Here is a 22,019-nt window from a genome sequence, read left to right on the forward strand (position 1 = left end):
CCATAGACGTCAGACGTAAACAAAAGTTTGATAAGGGCCACTGCTGATAAGTGATTTTAAGTGATAAAAAGTGGACAAAAGTGTTTTCAGCTAACCCAATGTTTATTTTTCCACGTCCGGTTTCTCAGTTTACCGCAACCGCATGTACCCATTTTGAGGAAAACGATATTACATCTTCTACTTATATCCTCCTAGAACAGGACTGACCTGAAGAAGTGAAGAATCAAGAATCCCTGTTCCCCGCAAGTTGCTTTAAATGTGTCCGGATCCCTTCTTTTCGAGTGGGCATGAGTGATAATCAAATTGCTGCGATCATAACTAAAGATTGTAGGGTAACAGGTCAGTCAAGAAGACATAACTGTATTGAATGTGCTTGCAGGCATTATCGAACCTATGACGAAATTAGCAATCATATTCTTACCATGTGATCTCTATCAAGCACGTAATGGTTTTCTATATGGAATAGTTCAAACTCTGGCAGAAGGATCAACTGTCTTTTATGTTTTAGGACATAATGAAGAAAGATCTCCACTTAAATCGAAAACCGGGTTGAAATACTTGGGATCTTTCGGACCTGACAATAATGGTGAACTCAAGTTCTCTTCAGAGAGACATTGGCTCCAAGTGCAGCTACTGAATCAAGAGCTCCTAATACATCATGCAATTGGGCATAATAGGAATTTACTCAGCGATTGTTCATCAGTCATATCAATCATTTATGACCCTCAAGCCTTCTTAACGTCGGAATTGTTGGAATGTTCTGCCAGTCCAAGCAAAATCACAGGCAAAATAGAGGATGTGGAGCACCTTAAAATTTTAACCAGCCTGTTACAAGACTTGAAGCATGATACTATCCGGAATAGCTCTGTAGAAAATTTTCCCCGTTCTACTTTACTGCAATGTCTGTCTTATACTTTAAGACTATTGAAGCCTGTTCTCTGCATTTCTCAGAAGCTTTTTCCTGTTTTGAAAATTTTCTGGATCTGCTGTCGTTTCATTTGCTTCCTTGAAAATGTCATCTGGTGTATATCAACGTATGTTACGGAGAAGAAACTCACTCTCAAAGCAGGAAACTACATTTTCGGGAGAGTTCTGGATTCAATTTTGGGAATCTTGACCCTTTATTACCTGATGGAGAATTTTACAAATGATGAGCTGTTCCAGTTGATGGCGAATCTGTCAGAGGTACCATTTATTGCTTTTTAGCAACATTTTAGAAACTACTTGGATACATAATGTTTGTATTAGGATTATTTTTCATTGTAAAATTTTTAAGGATGATGGGTTAAGTAGTGTAAATTCACAACTGAATCAAAACCATGCCCAATTAATTGAATTTCATGAGGTCCATTGGGGAAATGGCAGATTTCCACAGAGGGAGGATTGGGGGGGGGGGGGTTTAGAGGGTTTTAGGTCTCCGGTCTATTTGAACCAAAGGGTCCTGTTGATAGGCTGTGACGAAAAAAGAGAGTGTGCCTCATGCTGTGTCTTCTATCCCTAGGCTAGGGACACATGTGGCGTTTCATCCTAGCTAAGATCTTGTTCTGCAACCCATATTTTTGCCTATTGAACCTTCAATTTTCACATCAGATTCTTCTTGATAGAGCAAGATTTTTCTCCCTCTTTACAGAAAGTTATTTGAGGTGGACAGAGTTTCACAATGTGAAGACTAAATATGAAGTTTTACTAAATTTTTGTAAAAGATTGCATCTAAATTTTTTCTCCAAAATTTGTTTTCAGGATATTGTTATGAAGTTGCGCATCATTATTCACTGGTTGATGGGAAGCCCTGCTGGACTTAAATTGAATGCTCCGTTAACAAATTTGCTTGGACAGTTTTATCTATACCATGTCAATCTTTGGTGGTCCTTTTTAGGCAAGTAGTAATATATTTTTATTCTAAAGATTTTGATGCATCTGTAGTTTGCTAGCTGTGAGCGAGCTCTGAACAGTCATCTACCCAGGTTCCCACTGAGCACTTGCCCATGGGACTGAGAGGGGGCTGCTGGTTACTAACGTACCTAACCTTGTGAGTCACTCCGCTGTAAAAGTATTGAGCTATGTAAGAAATTAAGTGCATGATTGAAATGGAAACGAATGTCCAAAATTAGGAGGATCATCCAAAGTTGTTAATTGACTATGAAAATGAAGACTCGTTCAATCAAATAGCACGAACCCTTGCTGAACACTAAACATTCTTTCCTGCAATTTTTTTGACGCCAGTCCACAGTATACTTTCGCTCAATACTTTTACGGCGGAGTGACTCACAAGGTTAGGTACGTTAGTAACCAGCAGCCCCCTCTTAGTCCCATGGGCGAGTGCTCAGTGGGAACCTAGGCACATGACTGTTCAGAGCTCGCTCACAGCTAACAAACTACAGATGCATCAAAATCATTTCGTAAATTTATCTTCATTAACACCCTCCACTCTTCCCTCTCCCTTTTCTCATCAATTATTTATCCATATTCATAAAATGTGGGAGAGATGACTGACATTCATTAGACGAGAGTTTGGTTTACAACACCTCTACGATTATAGACAAAAATTCCGACATGACGTCATAACTTTTTTCTTACCTTCCACTGTATGTATGTTGCAGTTGTCACCCGACCAGGGCTAGAGATAATTTATGCAGCCTTCTTGCGAATCGGTTTACTTGGATTATCTTTTCAAATTTCAATCTTATCCGATCTCCTAATGTTTACAAGTTTTCACATCTACTGCATTTACGTTTATGCTGCCAGGTTTGCATTTTTGTTAGTTTCATATTTTCCTTAAAAATATTGTTAGATAATGTAATGTATTGTATTACCAAGAAAATATCTATGTTAAATAACTATTAGTCATCTTGAATCAATGTGGTATTGAGAAGGAATGCCCAGAATGAATGATGTTAAAACTTCAAAACTGACAGTAAGCCGCTCATCTAAATCTTATTCAAGACATTTTCATTTCATTGAGGCTTCTAATGAGACTTGAGAGTGTGAGGAGATGAAAACCAGGTTTCTGAGTTTGACACACTTTAACCATCTCCTCATCTCTGCCGTGCTAAGGCAGAACGCATTATGAACCTTCAGACATTACCACATCTCCTTCAATAAAAACTTAATTTCCTTGGAATTTTTTTCTTAAATCTTTTAGACAATTTTGCTTGTAATTCTCAAGGATGAATACGCATTATTGTTTTCAAAAATACATGTTTTATTCGGGGCAATTTGGCAACTCTTGAATGTTCATACGGCGTTCTTTCTTAGCATGACAGATCTGCCCTGCCTCTTTCCTTTACTTCCGTGTCTCATTAGATGTTCTACTTTTTACAAATTCTCCTTTTATTATCCTAAATTTTCATCGATGAATGATTTAATGCTCATGGACATCATGTAATCCGTTCAACTCTTGTATTAAATACTTTTTTAAAGTAGTAATAGGTATTTTTTCTTGCATTTGTTATCAGGTTGTTTAATCTCCAATTAACATTCCTATTCTACCTCCTGCGGGTGATGATTGGGCGCAAGCGAAATCCAGAGCCAGGACAAGTGGATTCAGATCCCTATACCACTGAGACATTGTTCTTAGGAACTTTGGCATTCACGATTCTTCTTTTCCTTCTACCAACCACCTTTGTATATTATTTAATGTTTGCAATTGTAAGTATTCTCATCTCAGGGGTAAAACACTTGGCTAAAAAAATCTGCTGAAAATTGAGGTTTTGGTGATAAATGGTCCCCTGAATTTTGATATAAAGTTCCTTTAAGCGGAATTGATATTATGATCAATAGACAACATACAGTATCCTTATGAAATTTGCAGTCATATGTTTAAAAAGCCGAAATCACTAATATGATTATCATAACTTGCAAAGGAGCCACAAAAACGGAGCTCGTTCAACGAATGAAATAAAAGGTTGAAGAAATTTTGCGGGGGAGAGAAAGCAAAAAAGTGAATCCGAAACCACCCATAAATCCATAGACATTCGTTTTTTATAATTTTTCAACTTTGATCTTTTAACACTAATCTAGGAACTTGTCACTCTTTTAACTTCTGAGTTCTCAAAATCTCAAAAAAAGTTCATGAGAACTTCACCTTAAACTATGGAGACGATAATGAAAGTCTTTTCTTTGTTAGTTGCGAATGATACTGGTGGCAGTGGGAGGTCTATTGGCACGAATCAACCTTCTCCTGCAGACCCTTCCAGTCTTCGTTACATTTCAATGGTTCTTCAACAGCTCACGAATGGCCAGTAAGTATTCTTCATTCACAATGATCTGAGGAAGAAGGCGAAAAACACTGTATGAGTACAACTGAAATAATTTCTCATCATTAGTCGTTGACAGAAAAGCAAAAGCTTGTAAAGAGATTTAACAACCCAGGATGTTAGAATTTACATTTTGGCGCTTTATGGCAACCTCCAAATTCAATGCTTTAGAATTGATGATGCCAAAAATTTTGAAAAAAAAATTATGATTTTAATCCTAACATACTTTGGAGTAGCTCTCTGACTTTCGTACTCTTTTGCCCTCAGTAAAATGATAACACCTGTTTTCATTATTAATATAAATGCAGCCACTGTGAATATGGGAAGATTTTAAAGAAGTCTGCTGTACCTACGGTCTTATCTTATCTCTGTCTATTTATGGTTGAATGACTTATCAGAGATAAAGAACCTGCCTGTCGAGTTTTAAGATGCTTTCATCAAGGCTGCAGCTTGCAATTAAGACATTTTTGTTCCAATACTTGATTTAAAAAAAAATTTTTGTCATGCTACAGGCAAATTTAGTTTTCCTGTGACCCTCATGCATTGGTATGAGTCTTACTTGTGTAAAAAATAGAGTAAGAGATAATCCAACTGTGTTATACATTTAGTACATATAGGATTTTATAGGTGTCAAGGAGGAACCTGAATTCGTCCATCGTGCATGTAAAAATTGTAGTTGGAAGTTGACCCTCTCGAACAGACTGAATGGCCCTGAATGTAAGATTGCAGAATGACAATTTAGGCTGGATATTCTCCAAATTTTTTGATTCAACTGTTTTTAATCATCTTATGGATCCTAAAAAAATTCTTCTTTTTTCACCATCCTCTCATCATTTGCACAAAAACTAGATTCAGTTAAGTAGACTACATTTTGCAACTCGGAAATAAAATTTCTGGCCCAGTTTAGAAACAACGCATTGTACCATTTGTTTCCCCATGCACCTAAGCTTTACAGATGAGCCAGAAAGTGTAGTTTCAGATCAAAAAATGAGGTCCAATTTGCTTTCCTTAATACCTAATTTACTCTTTATTTTGTTTTTATAGGAAAACAAAAGAACATAACATATTAAAACTCTCTAAGAATCTACTTTACATTATGAAGAATATACTCACATACTAAAGAGCCTCGCCCACATCTCAGGGTAGTATTTAGCTCGTAGACCGATGCACTAGTCTGTTTAATTATGATGCAATGGACTATTAATCCCGAATTCCTTCATTTTAGCACATAAAAATGGAAAATTGGCAACGTTGTACAGCCTAAACGAGGTTTCACTTCAAGTTGAAACTTTTCCTGGAAGTTTGCCTTTCCATAAGCTTTCGTTTGAGCCTTGTCTCGTTGACCAACTCGCGTGTACTAGTCTGTTGAACTATGGTGATCCAGAATTCCTCAATTTTTGCACATAAAAATGGAAAATTGGCAACGCTGTACAGCCTAAACGAGGTTTCACTTCAAGTTGAAACTTTTCCTGGAAGTTTGCCTTACCATTAGCTTTCGTTTGAGCCTTGTCCTGTTGACCAACTCGGGTGTACTAGCCTGTTGAACCATGATGATCCAGTATTCCTTGAGTATAGCGCATAAAAATAGAAAATTGGCAACGCTGTACAGCCTAAACGAGGGGTCACTTCAAGTTGATACTTTACATGGAAGTTTGCCTTACCATAAGCTTTCATTTGAGCCTTGTCCCGTTGACCCACTCGGGTATACAAAAAGGGGCTAAAAAACACCACTTTTTGGCTCTTTTGAATAAGAATTTTTCTAAAACGTTTGCCAATCATGTAAAATGAAAAAAATTTTAGGCTACGTATTACATAGTGAGGCTGAATCAGTCCATTTTGACTGCATTTTGCAATTAGGAACTATAATTTCTGGCTTAGTTTGGAAACAACATGAGCACCATTAGTTTTCCTATGTGCATGAGTGGTTTTGTAGATAAGCCAGAAATTGTAGTTCCAGGTTGCAAAATGCAGTCCATTTAATCATTCTTCATCATATGACATGAATTTTATTTGCATATTCCAGATTCCTTTGACCTGAGACCAAAGTCAATCAACTCTCACAGCAACCATGTTGTGCTCAGCATTGCTCCAGTTACCACTTCACTCTGGTCCATTATCAAATCAAGTATACCTGATGCAGTGAAATTTCCCCGACAGGTGGACTGGCCTCACATAATTCGAAGCCTGGCATTTGGACGACTTATTTACACCATATAGAAAAATGTGAAAGATTAAGTTCCTCATAAATTTTTAAGGTTAATATAATACATTTTTTATACATTATTAAATACCTCATTAAGATAATCAAAATTGAATAGTACAAGCAATTGAATTCAGAACTAGTCTAAGAGTGGGTTCGAAGAACTAACACAGTGACAAGATAATTTCCCGGTTTTAACTATGTTTTAATAATTTTCATTAAAATAATTTGTACTATAGTATTTTTCTTATCATTACTGGGAACAAAGCTCAAAAACATACATTTAAGGGGCTTAAAGGACAGGCACATAAGCACAGTTTTTGGAAAAATTGAGATAGGCAATTAAGAGTTCAAGGAAACTAGTCTTAATGCATATCCTGTGAAAAATTCGGTCTCAAATTCCAATTTTTAAGCAACAAAAAGTCAGTTTGTACGTTTTTTCAGCTATGAGGATCCAAGTAATTTCGAAACTTCAAACTCGTATTTTTCGAAATAGCAAAAACAGCACTTATGCGCGTTGTCCTCCAAGCCTCTCATTTAAGCAAGAGAATCCATCAAAAAATATTAAATGGTTCTAACATTAAAAAGTGGGGAGAAAAATTTTCAGACGTCCCTTACATGGTCATCAAATGCTGTTCCCTCACTGTTAAGTTTTGCAGGGCTTAGACAATATATTTCTAGAATGAAAGTTGACTGTCTTAAAACCAAATGAGTTTCAAGTGTACATTATACTGGAATAATATGCAAATTTTGGGCATATGTTGCGGGTGAGGCGGATTGGGTAAGATTTCCTCTTTATAGCCATGGTAGAAGGAAAAAGGTACGGAAATTGAACCGTCTTGCCTCTGATCGACTTGTCCGATTTGTACTCCATGTCAAAGTGAGACAGGACCCAAAAAATCACTTGCAAAAATCAATTTTATGGGTGTTGAAGTTTGACAACATACATGATTAGATTCTACAAATGATGACTTGAAGTGATTGAAAATAATGAATTTTCATCGATGTTAACATTGGAAGAAAATAGGCAAGCAGTTCAAATCACAAAAATTGTGAAACTTTTAAGACTACTCACCAGTGTCTTCAATAGCTGTAACTTCGGGTTTCACAATCATCCTTGATTCTGAGAATATAGTCTGGTAAAGAGCAGCCAATTGCAAGTATCTGACTGTTTCTTCCTCTATGTTTACTACTTTACCTGTGATCAAAGTTAAGGAATTCACAAAAAATTAAAGCTGTCCTAGAGAACCCAAAGAATAAATAAGGAGGGCTCAGAAATGTACCAAGGTAGCTATGTATTATATTACAGTCATAATAAAGGGTGCCCTAGACCACTAGAACTAGTTTTTTTTTTTTTGTGTAGTTATTTTAGATCAGAAAAAATTGCAGACTATGGAATGATTCTGACTTGTCTATTCACCTTTTTCACTGAAAGGAGTAGAAAACTTTTACATAACAATAATAAATAATATTGACAAACAAAAGGATACGAATGTTGTAGGCATAAAAACTTATAGTGTCTTTAAAATCATACAGGACTCCCTTAGCTTGAATTGTGTCACCAATTTGGAAAATAAATTCTTCACATCTTGCACTATGATTCTCCATACAAAGTTGGAACTGTAAGAAAAAAAAGGAAATATTCTTCAAAGACTTGAAACTCAAAATTGGTCAATTTTGATGATTCTCCTGAAATGTAAGGTTTATTTGATGAGGGATTCAGTTTGCACTGTGGAAAGCTATACATTTTTTTATAATGATTCACTTGATAATCAGTCACATGATTTATTTTATTTTATTTTTTTTTTTTATTGAATCGTTTGAAAATACAAATGCGCCGAGTCGTTTCGCCTCATTTTCAATTTATTTTGATTCATAAGTCACAGGAATATGTTGATGGTCAAAGTGCAAAACCATGTAACTCCATTGCCTTGTTTTAAAATTTCCGCTTCTATTTCATGTTTTCAAAGCGAATTTAGCCAACTTGACAGCTTGAAAGTTGTGCAGAATATTCTGCTAACAGAGAGGAAAAATCAAGGTAGTTTTCAAGAAAATGTGTAGACTAGTTCTCTAAAGAAAAAAGAAAGTATGACAAGAAGTCTGCAACGTCGCAAACAGAGATACGTTGACTTGCATTTCGGCCATCAATATGTACTATGAACTTAATGATGGAAAAAATTAGCAGACTTAAAATACAGCTAAGTAAAAGGATGTATTTGTAACCTCCTATTAACTGTTTCGCGGCAAGTGGAAGGTCCCAGATGTAAGAACAAATGTCCAGCACCTAACCTTTACTGATAATATGAGCTGCGATTGACAAGGCTTGGCCTCAAATTCTTTGAAAGTGCTCATTGTTTGCTTAAACGAAAGAGAAGAAAGTACTGCTGTCCTAAGAAAGCTTGTTGAAACTCCATTTCAGATTTTTTCAGTTCTTTCTTCAAAAAGATTTGCTACTATAGGACAGTCAGCATAAGAACCACCAGCATCTTTCAACATTTTAGAATGACTGGTGTCATTTATCAGGACCCTGTAGGTACTAAAAAAATGAAGCAATCATTTCATTTTGGATAATTCTATCTTGGGAAAAAACGACGATTGTGAAATGAAACGACAGTCTTCTTGCTTTCGACAACAAAGTGTGGTATTATCACTTCCCTTTTGCATTTCATGATTGTCTAAATGGCTTTTTACACAGTTTCATCACATTTTTTCTGTTCAAAGTGCAGCTGCATTACATTTCCTGATAATTATTTTTTTAAAGAATTTTTAGGGGCATGAGCTTGAAAGTTCCTTGTCTTAAAAGTTAAGGAAAGGTATAAAAACTAATAAATAAATCTTCAAAAGTGGAGCCTCCTCTGAGCTAATAAAATTACTCCATACTTTAGTAAACACCACCTGAATATATTTTGATGTACATCTTACCTTTCTTAGGGCAGTATCCTCATCGGAATTTTTCTCTTTGGTGGAATTGTTTGCGATGGTGATTTCCGTTTGATTCAATGATTCATTGTTTAAAGTCTCATCCCTTCTCTTTGAACTTAGGAGATAATTCAATTTTTGTATTTTTGCTTTTAATCTTGTTTGACTGTGAACGCAACTTATAGTTCCAGATCCATCATCCACTATATTTAAGAACATGAAATGAGAGATTAGTTACACTGAATCTTCAACAATCTTATGGGGAAACTATTATTTTGATGAATCATTTATTTTATCTCTTCGAGAGAGATTTAATTTTACTATTTACCTTTAAGAATATAAAAAACGCGAATAAAAATAATTGAGTAGATTACATTTTATTGTATAATAGATAGATTAACATTGTTCTGCGCTCAAAGGAACGCATCTCGTCTCTGCTGTCTCAGTATTTCCCTGAACATTAAATTTTTTTATGGGAGGATTCATCCTACAAATTTGTCTGAAAATTTTAATCTCTTTTATCACAAAAGTGAAAAAAAATTCCAAGGCATTTCAAACAGATTCATGCAATGATTCCCCTATGAAAAAGTAAAATATGAATAAAAAATATTGAAACAGTGCAGTCGAGATGCTTCTTTCATGCGAGAGATGGATAATTTGTGACAGTTCCGTGATAGCTTCGTGGAAAGGGAGAAGAGGTAAAAAAACACAATTTTTGGATTTTGTAAATCGATAGAGAGGATAATGGGTTCTTGGTTTCAGATCAACATACTTAAAAAGAAAGCGTACCGAAGACGACTTTTTCAGGTTTCATTTTTCATAGTTTGATGCATAGGGTTGGAGCTTGAAGGAGTTATTGGATCAAAATTAAATTTTTTGCGCTGTTTTCACTTTGATAAAAGTACATCATTAGACCTATGCTTGTCGAAATTAATGGATGAATAATTCTAAAAAAGGTCAATTTCGCTAAATTTTAATTTCCAGCTTGAGAATGTTCATTGAAAAGCGGCACCTCAAGGAGTCGTCCACCCACAATGAATTTCAATATTTGTTTCTTGAGTCTCAAATGTTGTTTCTGACTTTTATTTAATGGACTAATTTTGGATAGAGGGGAACTAAATTATTTAAAAAGCATAGAAATTGAACAATTTACCTTTCATTCTTAGGTAAGAGGCCAATCAGAACTTGATGTCTGAAAGAAAATTGCTTTTGTACACTTTTTGGAGCGATTGATCAGTGCTCGCCTTTCAATGGCAATTGAATTTATAAATACATGATGAAAAATTCCTAAAATTCAAATTTTTTGCTAATCCAGCAGTTTTTAGAAACGGCCAAGAGAGAGAATTTTTGCATCAAGAACTCCTTTAAAACACTTTCTTTTTGTGCCTAAATATAACTTTTCGGTACTCTGTTAGTAGATCGCAAAAAAATATTGTGCTGTTTTTCCTCTCCATACGGCAGTCTACACATATTTCTTGAAAAGAAATGAATTCTTGAAAACAACAAAAAACTCACCTTCATATATTACTTTATCATCTCCCACCAATCGAACTCCTGTTACAACACCAAAAACATCCACCCGGTGGATAATTTTATAGTTGAACAGATAGTGATTTCTTTGAGGAGTCGGAGCTACTCTTAGCAAATCTATGATGAATAGTTTGGTGATATTTTTCACTGCCACCTGGTTTTCTGTATCTGACTGTTTGACTGTCTGGGATGGAATTTTGAAATTAGTAGAACAGGATTCTTTCATCGATATTTTCAAGTAATTTACATTGGGTTTACATTGCTGAATGTTATCGGAATGTTCTGCTGGTTGTTGAATTGATTCCTCCTTTACAGCAACGAGGTTCAAATTGGAAAATATCTTTGGCGAACAAATGGTTTTCTTGAGTGAAGCTTTTGATCCATAGTTTGAATTGGTTCTTGGATTTACATAGGAATTATGTTCGTTAGCTTCTGACCGAAAATTCTTAGAAGCAGGTAAATTGTGCGTTTTGGTAGCAATTGTCAATTCAGACGGACTGTTTGAGTCAGAGCTGTTCGATTTCCCATCACAACTGTTGTCACATGGAAAAAAATGTTTCCATTCCGCAACTGATGAGAAGAGAATGTCACACTCATTTGAAGGAAATTTAGCAGTTTCCTTACTGAGGGCATGGAAACCTTTTTCACTGGTGCTCTGATTTTCAAAATTTAAGTTGATCGTGGAATCCATGCACATGCTTCGTTCATGAGAGGGCATCTTTGAAATTAAAGAGGAGATCCTCTCATGATCTGATACTGGTTTTAAATGAGACAACTTTTCGGCTGATTCTCTTGTTGAATTTAGTTGATGAAAGGCAGTGGTTGGGGAGAAATAATGAGACTTCCATTTTCCCACAGTAGGGTCAGTGTCAGCCACCTCTAAGCTCTCTGACTGCTGGACGGAAAGTGAGAAATCTGGCTCAGAACACTCAAGTTTATTCAGAGATTTCTTTTCTTCAAAAATAACTTTATTGATCTCTGTATTTGAGGTCGTCTTGTCAATAGGTTCCTCAAGGGGTAAAAAAGAAGTATGCAGCAGATCAAACTGGTTCTTGCGATGATTATGAAATTCTTCAGGCTTGGAGATGAGGATTTGAGTCCTTGGAAAAGGCTTGGAGTTAGTCACAGTATTCAAATCTTTAACAAAAGAACTTAGGGTCTGGTTTTCTTTATCACTACTTGTCGAAAGAACTTTCTTGTTACCATGACGTGGTGATAATTTACTTTCTCTCTTGAATATGCAGTATTTTTTATTGAGGTTTTCATTTGATATATCCGACAAGCAATGAGCTTGAGTAATAAATACAGGCTTAGACTCCTTCATCTGCGTGCTTGGGACTCTTTTTTGACAATTCATTTGAGCACCAGTTGAATTGCGATTGACTGCGGCAAATGAGGGTTTAAGAAAACCAGAATCATGGCCCAAAGTTTGGAGAGAGCTGCTCGTCTGAGAGACATTTGATGCTTGAACTTTGAGCAATGTTCCCTTGCAATCTGAATGGCAGAAGTTGTCACGGGAAGTTTCTTCTGTTAAAAAGGCACAATTATCTTTCAGTGCTCCATTATCAGAAAAAGAAGAGCATAGTTCTTGAAATTTCTGTTTGAAATGTGGTTGTTTATCTGTAGCTTGTTTGGATCCTAAACTGGTCTTATGTGGCCGAATAGGACTTTCATGTTCCGTGAGTGATTTATTTTGTTGGCAAGGATTTTTTAAAACATGTTTGGAGCAAATCTTCAGCTTTTTGGATGGTTTGGCAATTATGGATGATGAGTCACAGTGGTAAATTGTGGTCTCTTTGACACATGAGGAGGCCATTGAAAAGAAAATAATTGACTCTACTACATATTATTTACATAATCATTCCACACGTTTCGGTTTGCGGAGCTGAATGTCTTATGTTTCCACTAACATAGCTGCGAATTTCTGATCAAAAGTAGTTTCCGCTGAAAAATATAAAATTTTATTATTTAAATGGAGTGCCGGTGGCAATGTGTCTTAGAGCGCAAAAATTAAATTCTTTCTTGCTGATTACTTACGACCGAAATCTTCCACAAACTGTAAATATAAACAATATAAATTCGTTACAAAAATCAACTGCACATATACGTATAAACAAAACAACTGATAACGCGTGGGAAGTGATAACACATTTAGCTTCTCATTGGCTGATACTAGTCTACGTCATTTGTACGTCACGACCAATGATCTTCGGAGTTGGAACAGGCGCTCCTTCGTTGCTCCTTCTCCTCCTTCGGTCGGCCTCGGCCACCATCTTGAAATTTCGTACACTGTCAAATTTTGGTAGCCTTACGTTTCGTGTCACAGAAAAACTTCTGAGACTTAAAGTAAGTCTTTATTTTCATTAATTATTATTTGTTCTCCACTAACTCTGTCTACTCAATGTTTCTGTTAAAATTTCGTTCCTGAACCCTTCCTATTCTTTTCATTCTTAACTTAAACCCGGATTACAGGCGGCGAGGTCGTGGTCGCCACGTGCTACGCTGTTTTTCTCAACTACCCTTGTTTTCCATCATCTAATGTTTAGCTTATTTGTAATTATTTCCCATTGGGATTACTAGGTATTACGAGCATTCAATGGAATGTATTTTTTCGTTCACAACTGCGGCTGAGATGTAATTTACCACGCTGTACTGTGTAGCTGCGCTGAGAAGCCTACAGAGTTTTCAGCGAGCAGAAGTATCTCTCCTTACATTGGCCTAGCGCTCTAATGCAAACTACTTAAAAACTCGTCCGAACTTATTCTAATACACGCTGTGTAGTGGCTGAGAGGGTTCATCCAATTCCTACCCAGCATTCCTGGTCATGGGTTTGAGGTGTAATGTTCGTAACTGCGGAGAACACACGGGATCGTACAGGGAGGACTTAGAAAAGTTGATGTTTTTACTTGAGAGAGTGAATTTATTCTGGGTGTGGAATTTTCAGTTGAATATTTTGCCCAGTTTTATGGAAAGAAACACATTTGTAGGGCATAGTCACATTCTAAATGAAGGAATAAATTATCAAATGTATGTCACCGTATGGAAAATAGGCGGGTAAGAGTGGAAACAGATGCAATCTGCCGAACGTAGCCCGGCAGCTTCCCTTTGTTTCCCGGAGATATCACTTGTATCACACATTCTCCAATTGCCAGGAATGCTAAGCAGGAATTCGTTCAACTATTTTTAGGTTAATTTAGAACATCTTGTTCATCCTCCGTCATTCATCTGCCTTCTATCTCTTGTTATATCACACAATTATCATTGTAGTAAATAGCACCAACGGGGTGATTACTGAAATGATATCGACTCCATGTCACCGCTTTGTCGTGTCGCGCCATCGACTGAGTGGGACTCAGTTGATGGCGTTACACGACAAAGCGGCGACATAGAGTCGATGTCATCCCAATAATCGCCCCTGAGTCAAATGTTTACCTCTTAAATTACTTTGTCAGGTTAGCTTTAAATCTTTTACAATAGTGGTGTCTAGATCAATTGAGGATCTTTGTCTTCATTTTTCAGAATGCGTTACGTAGCTGCCTATTTATTAGCCTCTTTGGCTGCCAAAGACCCAACTGAAGAAGACATCAACAAAATCTTGAGCTCAGTTGGTATTGAATCTGACTCCGTCAAGTTACAGAAGGTTTTGAATGAGTTGAAGGGGAAGAACCTTGAATCCATCATTGCTGAAGGTAATTATGGGCTAAAATAATTTCGTTAGAGTTATTCTTGTCCTCCAAGTTACGAGTCACTGATTATCACAGTCATGGGTTTCAAAACATCGTGACCATGCGACCAGGTAGACTGGTCATGATGGAAGGGATATCCAACACTTCCCTGAGAGCCCACCTCTATATCCAGAAAACTCTCTGTGCAATGATAGGAAGCAAATCCATCAACAGGTTCGCCTTTTGTTTGAGGACTCCCATGGCTACCCTGCTAATGTATTTGCTGTGGACCCTAAACACAATCTAAACAGTGCATTTGGATGTTTCGGCAAGACGCCAGGCAACCCGATCGCATGTAGTGCTGTCCAGTCATACTGCTAGCAGCCTCGAGTGCTATTGAATTTCTACAAGTGCGAACTACCCTTGGAGAAAACAGACGCGAGGCCATACCCCTTCTATGGGAGTTGCACGGACATACCAGGCTGCATCCACTCAGGTGGAGGCGTATCTTTACCCCCCTACCTATCTCGTCTCTCCCGCCTGAAGTTGGGCCCTGTGCGTGATATAGATGGTGTCCTTCATCTATGATTCTTTCCCTTCGCTATTTAGAAAATATAGGATCATCCTTGTATTTACTCATCTGTTAATGAAATACATAATAATACTTCAATGACGTCGGCCTAACATGTGAAGAGCAAACTTGTCAGTGTATGCAATGTCGACCATTAAAATCAAGCTTGATCATTTAGCCAAAGTTATAGGTAATTGTATGAAGGACAGTCGTGTAGAAAATGTCTGTGAATTTTTGATTCACTAATCAGACGCAGTCGAGGGTATTTAACAGATAACGAGAGCTTCATTAACTACGTGATGAAAAAATATTTATTTCGGAGGGTCTTAGAGCTTTCATGCTGACCTCTCATGATTCTGATAGTGTAATGAATGCTCCCTCCTATATTTTTATGAGTATTACAATTTAAATTACACAGCCAGTTATCTAATAACTCAGATGTGCCAAAGAATCGCAACCGTAAAATGAAGGGCTGCAATAACTCTAAAATAGCGATCAATGTAATCGCTCACAAAACAATTTTCTACCAATTTCAACAGATTTGTGTTGACTAGAACTGGGGAAAGAACAGAATAGACAAATGTCATATCAATTTAGGTGCATCAATCATCAGTTGTCCCATTGGTTACCATGTAAATTTATGTTGAACGGTGCCAATCTCTGATGTGTCATTTGTCTATTCTTTTCCTCCCCCTTTCTAGTGTAATTTGACAAAAAAATATGCTTTTTCTGTGAATCATATTCGTAAATAATCAATATTCGTAAGCTGTCGCAGTTATTAGGTATCAATACTTGATTTCAAAGCTGTTTTTGGAAGCTTCTATTCAGGCTAATTTATCCATAATTTTTTTCCTTGCCCTGCAGGAAAAACGAAGTTAGCTTCAATGCCATCTGGTGGAGCTGTCGCAGCTGCTGGTGCCCCGGCCGGTGGTGCTCCTGCTGCTGAAAAGAAAGGTATGGTAATTCTCAATGACCTGATGCCTCTTCCTCTCCTAATTCAAATCCTTATATTCCATGGTGTTGTATTTTTCATGTGCCGCTATGCAGGGTTGCCACATTTAGGGAAAATTGGGAATGGGGCAATGGCAAGGAATTTTAGAATGGTTGCAGTAGTTTTCTTTTGTGAAAAAGTCGGACAAAACCATCAAGTTTGTCGTTGAATTCCGTTAAGGTGATTCGTCAAGCTCAAGTGACGCGGTCTAACTGGCATGCGATATATCGCATCGATTAGGTCAAAAATCTTGGCAGATTCTGAATTTTTACCAAAAGCTATTGATTTCTGTATTGAATGGGAGGTTTTTTCCCTAACACTATTCTGCTTTCAACTCTCTGAATTTTGCAAACTTTTGGGCTTAGAATGATTCTTTAGGATCACCGTTCTTTTTGTCGCTATAAATTCAGAATCTGCCAAGATTTCTGACCTATTTGATGCGATATATCGCATGCCAGTTAGACTGTGTCACTTGAGCTTGACGAATCACCTTAAGCAACTCCAATGAGAGAGAAAGCTAATCCAAATACATGTGTGGCAACTCTATAGATTTGCCTGCCTGAAAGATTCATCAATTCTTTCCTGACCAATTCGATTAGAAGCGAACGAATTTCCATATTTAATTTCTCACTGTCAAAATAATTGAAAGAGCGGTTTCTGTCTTTCTTTTTAAACTCTAACGTAGATTTTTTGCTAGATCCATTCAGTGATGGTAATGAGAACGCTCTTCCTCTTCATACTCTCATTGAAATTTCTTGCCAATCAGTCTTTACCACTTTTCTCTTATTTCTTGATAATAGTTTATCTCAAAGCCATAATTAACTGTAATTCAAGGTAGAAAACCTGTTTTTACGACGGTGCAGTTATGTCTTAATCTTTGGTTTAGCCAGCATCCCTTTCCTTTAAATGCCACTATTACCTGCTCTCAAAATCACAATCCGGCTTATGTTACTGAAATAACATTACTTTTTTGACCTGATGAATTTCGGATCCACATAAATCGATAATGTTTAAAAATTAGAGATGTATCTACAGTCAAAATCAACCTGTCAGTGTAGCAATGATGGAAAAAATAATCACAGGATGTTCTGATGAGAGTTTTTGTGCTAGTTTTCCTGTTTATTTTCTTAGTGATTATAATTCATTTTAGGTATATTTGAGAAGTTGGTACATTTATTGAAAATTCGCTCCATGAAAACTGGTTACCTATTATTTTGCACCTGATTTTCACCTGATTTTGCTCATCAAATTGTGAAGTCAAACTGCTCCCATGATTTCACCTGACCTAATCACTTCACTATCCTCATGCTTCTGAATTATGTACTATCACCGAATTTAGTTTCGCGCAGAGTCTCTGGTGACTATTTAGCGACAGTGCGGCGTTTTGCCTGATAACGCTCTCATGAAGACGCACTCGTTCCTCTGTGAGTGTCGCACAGTTTACCTTTGATTTGGAGCGCCCTATGCGCGAAACTAAATTCGGCGATAGTACATGCACTGGTGTTTTCATCTTCCACTGCGAATTTCTTGCCAATGCCCATTTCAATGATGATGAAAGTTATTAATCACCATCTTTCGGCTGAGCTGAATGATGATTCTTACTTGATCTGAGAAATGTTTTTTTTTTTCCCAGTAGTGAATGTAGTTGGTTCATACTAGAAAAACAGTATAATTGAAACTTATCAAAAATAAGAATCAACGGATTGCATGACTTAAGAATGTTCAAACGATAATTTCAATGTGAAGAAACCAACTTCTCAGTTAAATCAAAATACTCGCAATGGTTTCATTATCTGGTGTAAAAGTCTTGAAATTTTGCACATTTCTTCATGGTCGATTCAAGAAACTGATCTCTCATCTGGAGAGGAGTACTGTTTTATGAGTCAAAGATTGAGTGCTTCTTCAAAAAAAAAAAAAAAAAAAAAAAAAAAAACTACTATTAACCTATTTCCTCTTATTTTTGTTATTGCAGAAGAAAAGAAGGAGGAGAAGAAAGAAGAGTCTGAAGGTTCTGATGATGACATGGGCTTCGCACTGTTTGACTAATCTCCTTTTTTTGTACAGTTTTTCATCATCTTTTGAATAAATGTGACTATTTTTACATCGATTTTTATTATTTTTTTCAAATTCGAAGCTGTCTCTTAGTAGAATACGCCCTTGCATGCTGGTTGTTGAAATTGGTTGACAAAAAAGAGATGAGAACTATGGAGGGATCCTCTTGGTTGAAACGAGTGGTTCTTACAGACTAAATGGAGAAAAATTGACTAAATGTAGGGTCTCTCGTGGGTTGCTGTTGGTTACTCCATCACTTACCTCTTATGTTATTGCAACTATCGGTTTCCACCAAAAGGATCCTTCTCATTTCTGTTTGTTTTCTTTGCCTATCAATTTCGACCATCAGCCCACCGGTCAGTCATAATTTGCTGTAGTGCAGTCATCTCCTTTGTAACGTAGTTCAAAAGCTGCCAAGAGGAAATGAAAAACCTGTTAATGCCTCAGCAGTTAATTTCGCCCTCCTATCTACAAAGTGATTGATTTTTTTCTCTAGTAAGCAGTTATTAGTTTTTGCCTTAAACTTTATCTGGAATGGACCACGATGCTTCAAGTCCTCTACAGGACTTACCTTTTACTTGAAGGATTATTTTCTTCTATCTAAGGGCTGTATTCATAATCGATTCTTTAACAGCTCCTTTCCTAAAGATGTCCCACATGAGTTGAATAGAACCAGAACGGGCAATCTCTATTGCCATGCTGAAAATTGTGCGATCACTATAATTTTAATGCTGAAAAGAATGAGAAAACGCGCATGTTTTCTTGTGAATTTTCTGTCATCAAGCAAGAAACTTTAGAGAGTTAAAAACAGCCAGAAGTTATGGTCGCTCTCGCTCCTTATGGTTCTAGACGCCTCAATGGTTTTCACCATTATCAGTTTTTTTTAAAAAATAATGCTTTCCTGAATTATAATTTTTCCCCATATTTTCAATTTTACTTGGTTTTTGAGTGCAAAACTGAATCATATCTCAAACTTCCCATGTAACTGGAGTGTTCAAATAAAACATGCTCATGATAATCTGAATAAGACCACCAATTACGAAATTTTCAAAAAAGGGGTGATATTTCCTGTTGGTGGGAGTCCAGGGTCAAGCAGAAATGGTAAAAGTGAGGACTCCCTGAAAAGCATTTTTCTTCAGGCATTTAGTCGATGGAAAAAAGTTCAGCTCTTTTCTACAGCAAACCTTTTCTTTTTCATCGTTGACTGGACTATTGCTGCAATCACACGCTGAATGTGGAAGTCATCGGCCCGATGCCTGAATTTTGCGCGTGACGCGCAAAATTCAGCTACCATCGGACCAATTTTGAATTTGTTTGAACTGTTCAAGTAGATTTGTTACACATCTGGATGAAAATAACTGGAATTTGCTAAATTTCAGCCGTTGGGCGATGACTGTCGACTTCCACATTCAGCTGCTAAATTCAGCGTGTGATTGCGGCATATCAGGCAACTTCGTGCTTGGTTTACAACCAAAGAATATGAGGGTTCCATTCCAACTTTTATCAGGAACATGATAAGTATTTTTATGCAACCTCCTGCAAATCTTATCATCATGAAATACGAGGTCTGTTAGATTAGAAACCGGATTTTGGTCATAACTAGCCTAAAATGCGTCCAAATTACGTTTACTTGAGCTTTTCTAATAGCTGAAAATATATTTAAGAACGCTACGTTCACAAATTTGAAAAATCATAATTAGCTTCGTTGGTATGTGACTTGAAGTAAGGCAACCTCAAGGGTGTTCTGCGATTTTTATGTTTGACCGAACTTGTCTCTCTTTTTTCGGTCTTGCACTACATTTTTCAACCCACAAGGACGATTGGAGTTTCGTCTCCATATCGTAGCCGTACACTAAAGTATTGTCACCGAAAATTATCCTATCCAAAAATGTAGGATCGTTGTTAGAACGTTTAAGCAGCTAAAGGTAAATAGACATTTGGTTGGATTTTCGTTCAACGGACAACAATCAAGGGGCAAGTGTACCTGAAACTCGATGCGTGTCTACATATTCTATCAAAATTGTATGTACGAGCCTTCAGAAATATTACTCTGTTCAACAAGCTCGAAACAACCATTTTCGAGCACTTTTGCCCGCACTTCTTCCACGTGACAAATGACAGTCGCCGTTGAGGGTTGATTCCCATGCTCCTCATCTTTGACGAACTCCTGACCAGTTTTGAATCGTTTAACCCATTCAAAACAGTGGGAACATCTCATACAATGATCATGGTAAACTTTTCTTAGCATATACCAAAAGTTTCGGTACAAGGTATACCGAGTTTAAAACAAAATTTAATGTTGAATCTTTGCTCTGTCAGTGATCGCATGATAAAATCGCAAAACGCACCTGACTTACTCGTATTCAAGATGACACAGAATAAACACTGATCAAAATAAACAAAATCTGTGAACGTAGCGTTCTTGAGTATATTTCCAGCTATCAGGAAAGCTCAAGAAAACCTAATTCGGACGCATTGTGGGCTAGTTATGACCAAAATCCGGTTTCTAATCTAACAGACCTCGTACAGTTAGTTGTTAGACGAAAAACTGTAATCTCAGAACAGCATTTCAAAGTTTCCTTGTTATTGCTGCACAGGAAGTCTCAGTTTATCCATGTTGCAGGCCAATAGTGAAATCAGGCATTTTGTCAAATGCCTAGGCAGATAGTTAAATTTTGATGGTCTATAAAATTTTGTGAATTTATGGCGAAGAGCTCGCGAGTTTTCAATATTTTTGGAAAATAACTCATCAAACCTACAAACTCCTTTTGTCTCTTCGTCTTAAATTGTCTCTCATATTTTAATTTAAATGATGAAATTCTAAAAGTTCTGTATTTTATAACATGCTGAAAATTTCCAGATAAGTGCCTTTACAGGAGCTAAAAATGGTTTAAAATACTATTGTGCTATGCAAATTTTTACTGAGATTTTTTTCTTACAGGAGAATTTAATTATTTTGTCAAAAATTAGGGAAAAAAGCAGCATTTCAATCAAAGTTAGAATATTTGACTCTTCGCCTGGGCATTTGACAAAATGCCTGACTTTACTATTTGCCTGCGACATCCATACAAACAAAATCCCGTTTCATCTGCTTTGCTGACAAACAAATACATGAAGTCTTTCTTATGCAAAAACTTTTATTAATCAATTTCACAAAAGATCGAAACACCACTGTTGATCCAATGAGATGCTTTTTCTGAAGTCTTCATATGCAGGTGACAAATGAAATTTTTTGTGAAGAGTCTAGTCGACTGTAAGTCTTCCCGTTTCCTAGTTTTGTATAAAGGGCATTCAAAAATGTTCTCTCCAGAATTAAGTTTCTGAAACAAAAAAATGAGAAATAATGCATGTTCATGGGCTGTCAAAAACTACTGTCGAAGTAGGTCTCTAGTTAGAGAAAACGATCCCAGTTATTGAAAACTGGTTTACTGGAAGCTGTAGTTCATATTCTTATCTCTAAAAGACCTCGTAGAGCTGATCAGGTCAAAAGTTACCTGTATAATTTAAGATCTGTTCCTCTACCAAGCATATCCACTAGAGTCAGGTATTGGTCATTCCTCTGACATCAGGATGTACCTCAATTTCCATGTTAACCCTATTCTTCGTTGAGCTCCATGCTTTTCGGGACTCTCAAGGAAAGGGAGCCCTTACGTCCGAGGAGCAACAACATATCGACGGTGAAACTACCAAACCACGTATCTCGTTTGCGGTGTTTAAAAATCTACGCTCACATTTTATTTTTTTGAAGTAGACCAAATCAATATCATTCCTTGAAATTTTCACAGAATTTTTTCCGCACGAAGAGGAAAAATCACAGAAATTTTCAAGACTGGAC

General features: G+C 36.7%; 3 protein-coding genes across 10 annotated transcripts in view; 1 reads left to right on the plus strand and 2 right to left on the minus strand.

Moving 5' to 3' along the window:
* Positions 1–13: 13 nt before the first annotated feature.
* LOC109039799 (phosphatidylinositol glycan anchor biosynthesis class Q) lies at positions 14–18,233 on the plus strand. 2 transcript variants are annotated; one of them, XM_019055467.2, is made up of 7 exons: positions 14–1,185; positions 1,741–1,876; positions 2,601–2,745; positions 3,456–3,648; positions 4,127–4,241; positions 6,280–6,511; positions 14,425–14,598. In XM_019055467.2, exons 1-6 carry the CDS (start codon positions 394–396, stop codon positions 6,471–6,473), a joined length of 1,575 nt encoding a protein of 524 aa, XP_018911012.2. In that variant the 5' UTR covers positions 14–393; the 3' UTR covers positions 6,474–6,511; positions 14,425–14,598. The 2 variants fall into 2 exon arrangements, with proteins under 2 accessions (XP_018911012.2, XP_072152195.1); XM_072296094.1 differs by lacking the exons at positions 14–1,185; positions 1,741–1,876; positions 2,601–2,745; ... (1 more) ...; positions 4,127–4,241; positions 6,280–6,511 and adding exons at positions 13,103–13,251; positions 16,006–16,095; positions 18,105–18,233 and having other exon boundaries at positions 14,425–14,594.
* LOC109039797 (uncharacterized) lies at positions 2,599–12,977 on the minus strand. The gene is made up of 5 exons (XM_019055465.2): positions 10,891–12,977; positions 9,379–9,578; positions 7,947–8,076; positions 7,532–7,654; positions 2,599–4,266 (listed from the first exon to the last, which is right to left on the minus strand). Exons 1-5 carry the CDS (start codon positions 12,719–12,721, stop codon positions 4,253–4,255), a joined length of 2,298 nt encoding a protein of 765 aa, XP_018911010.2. The 5' UTR covers positions 12,722–12,977; the 3' UTR covers positions 2,599–4,252.
* Positions 18,234–18,370: 137 nt separating the features above from the next.
* The window catches only part of LOC109039805 (dynein axonemal heavy chain 3), a 73,216-nt gene continuing 69,567 nt past the window's right edge, over positions 18,371–22,019 (minus strand). For all 7 annotated transcript variants that reach the window (XM_072296083.1, XM_072296085.1, XM_072296082.1 and 4 more), the window contains one exon: positions 18,371–21,504. In XM_072296083.1, the coding sequence (XP_072152184.1) occupies positions 21,325–21,504 (180 nt within the window). In that variant the 3' untranslated portion in view covers positions 18,371–21,324. The remainder of the gene's footprint in view (positions 21,505–22,019) is intronic.

Source organism: Bemisia tabaci, chromosome 2 (genome assembly GCF_918797505.1).
Source record: "Bemisia tabaci chromosome 2, PGI_BMITA_v3".
Classification (NCBI taxonomy): Eukaryota; Metazoa; Arthropoda; class Insecta; order Hemiptera; family Aleyrodidae; genus Bemisia; species Bemisia tabaci.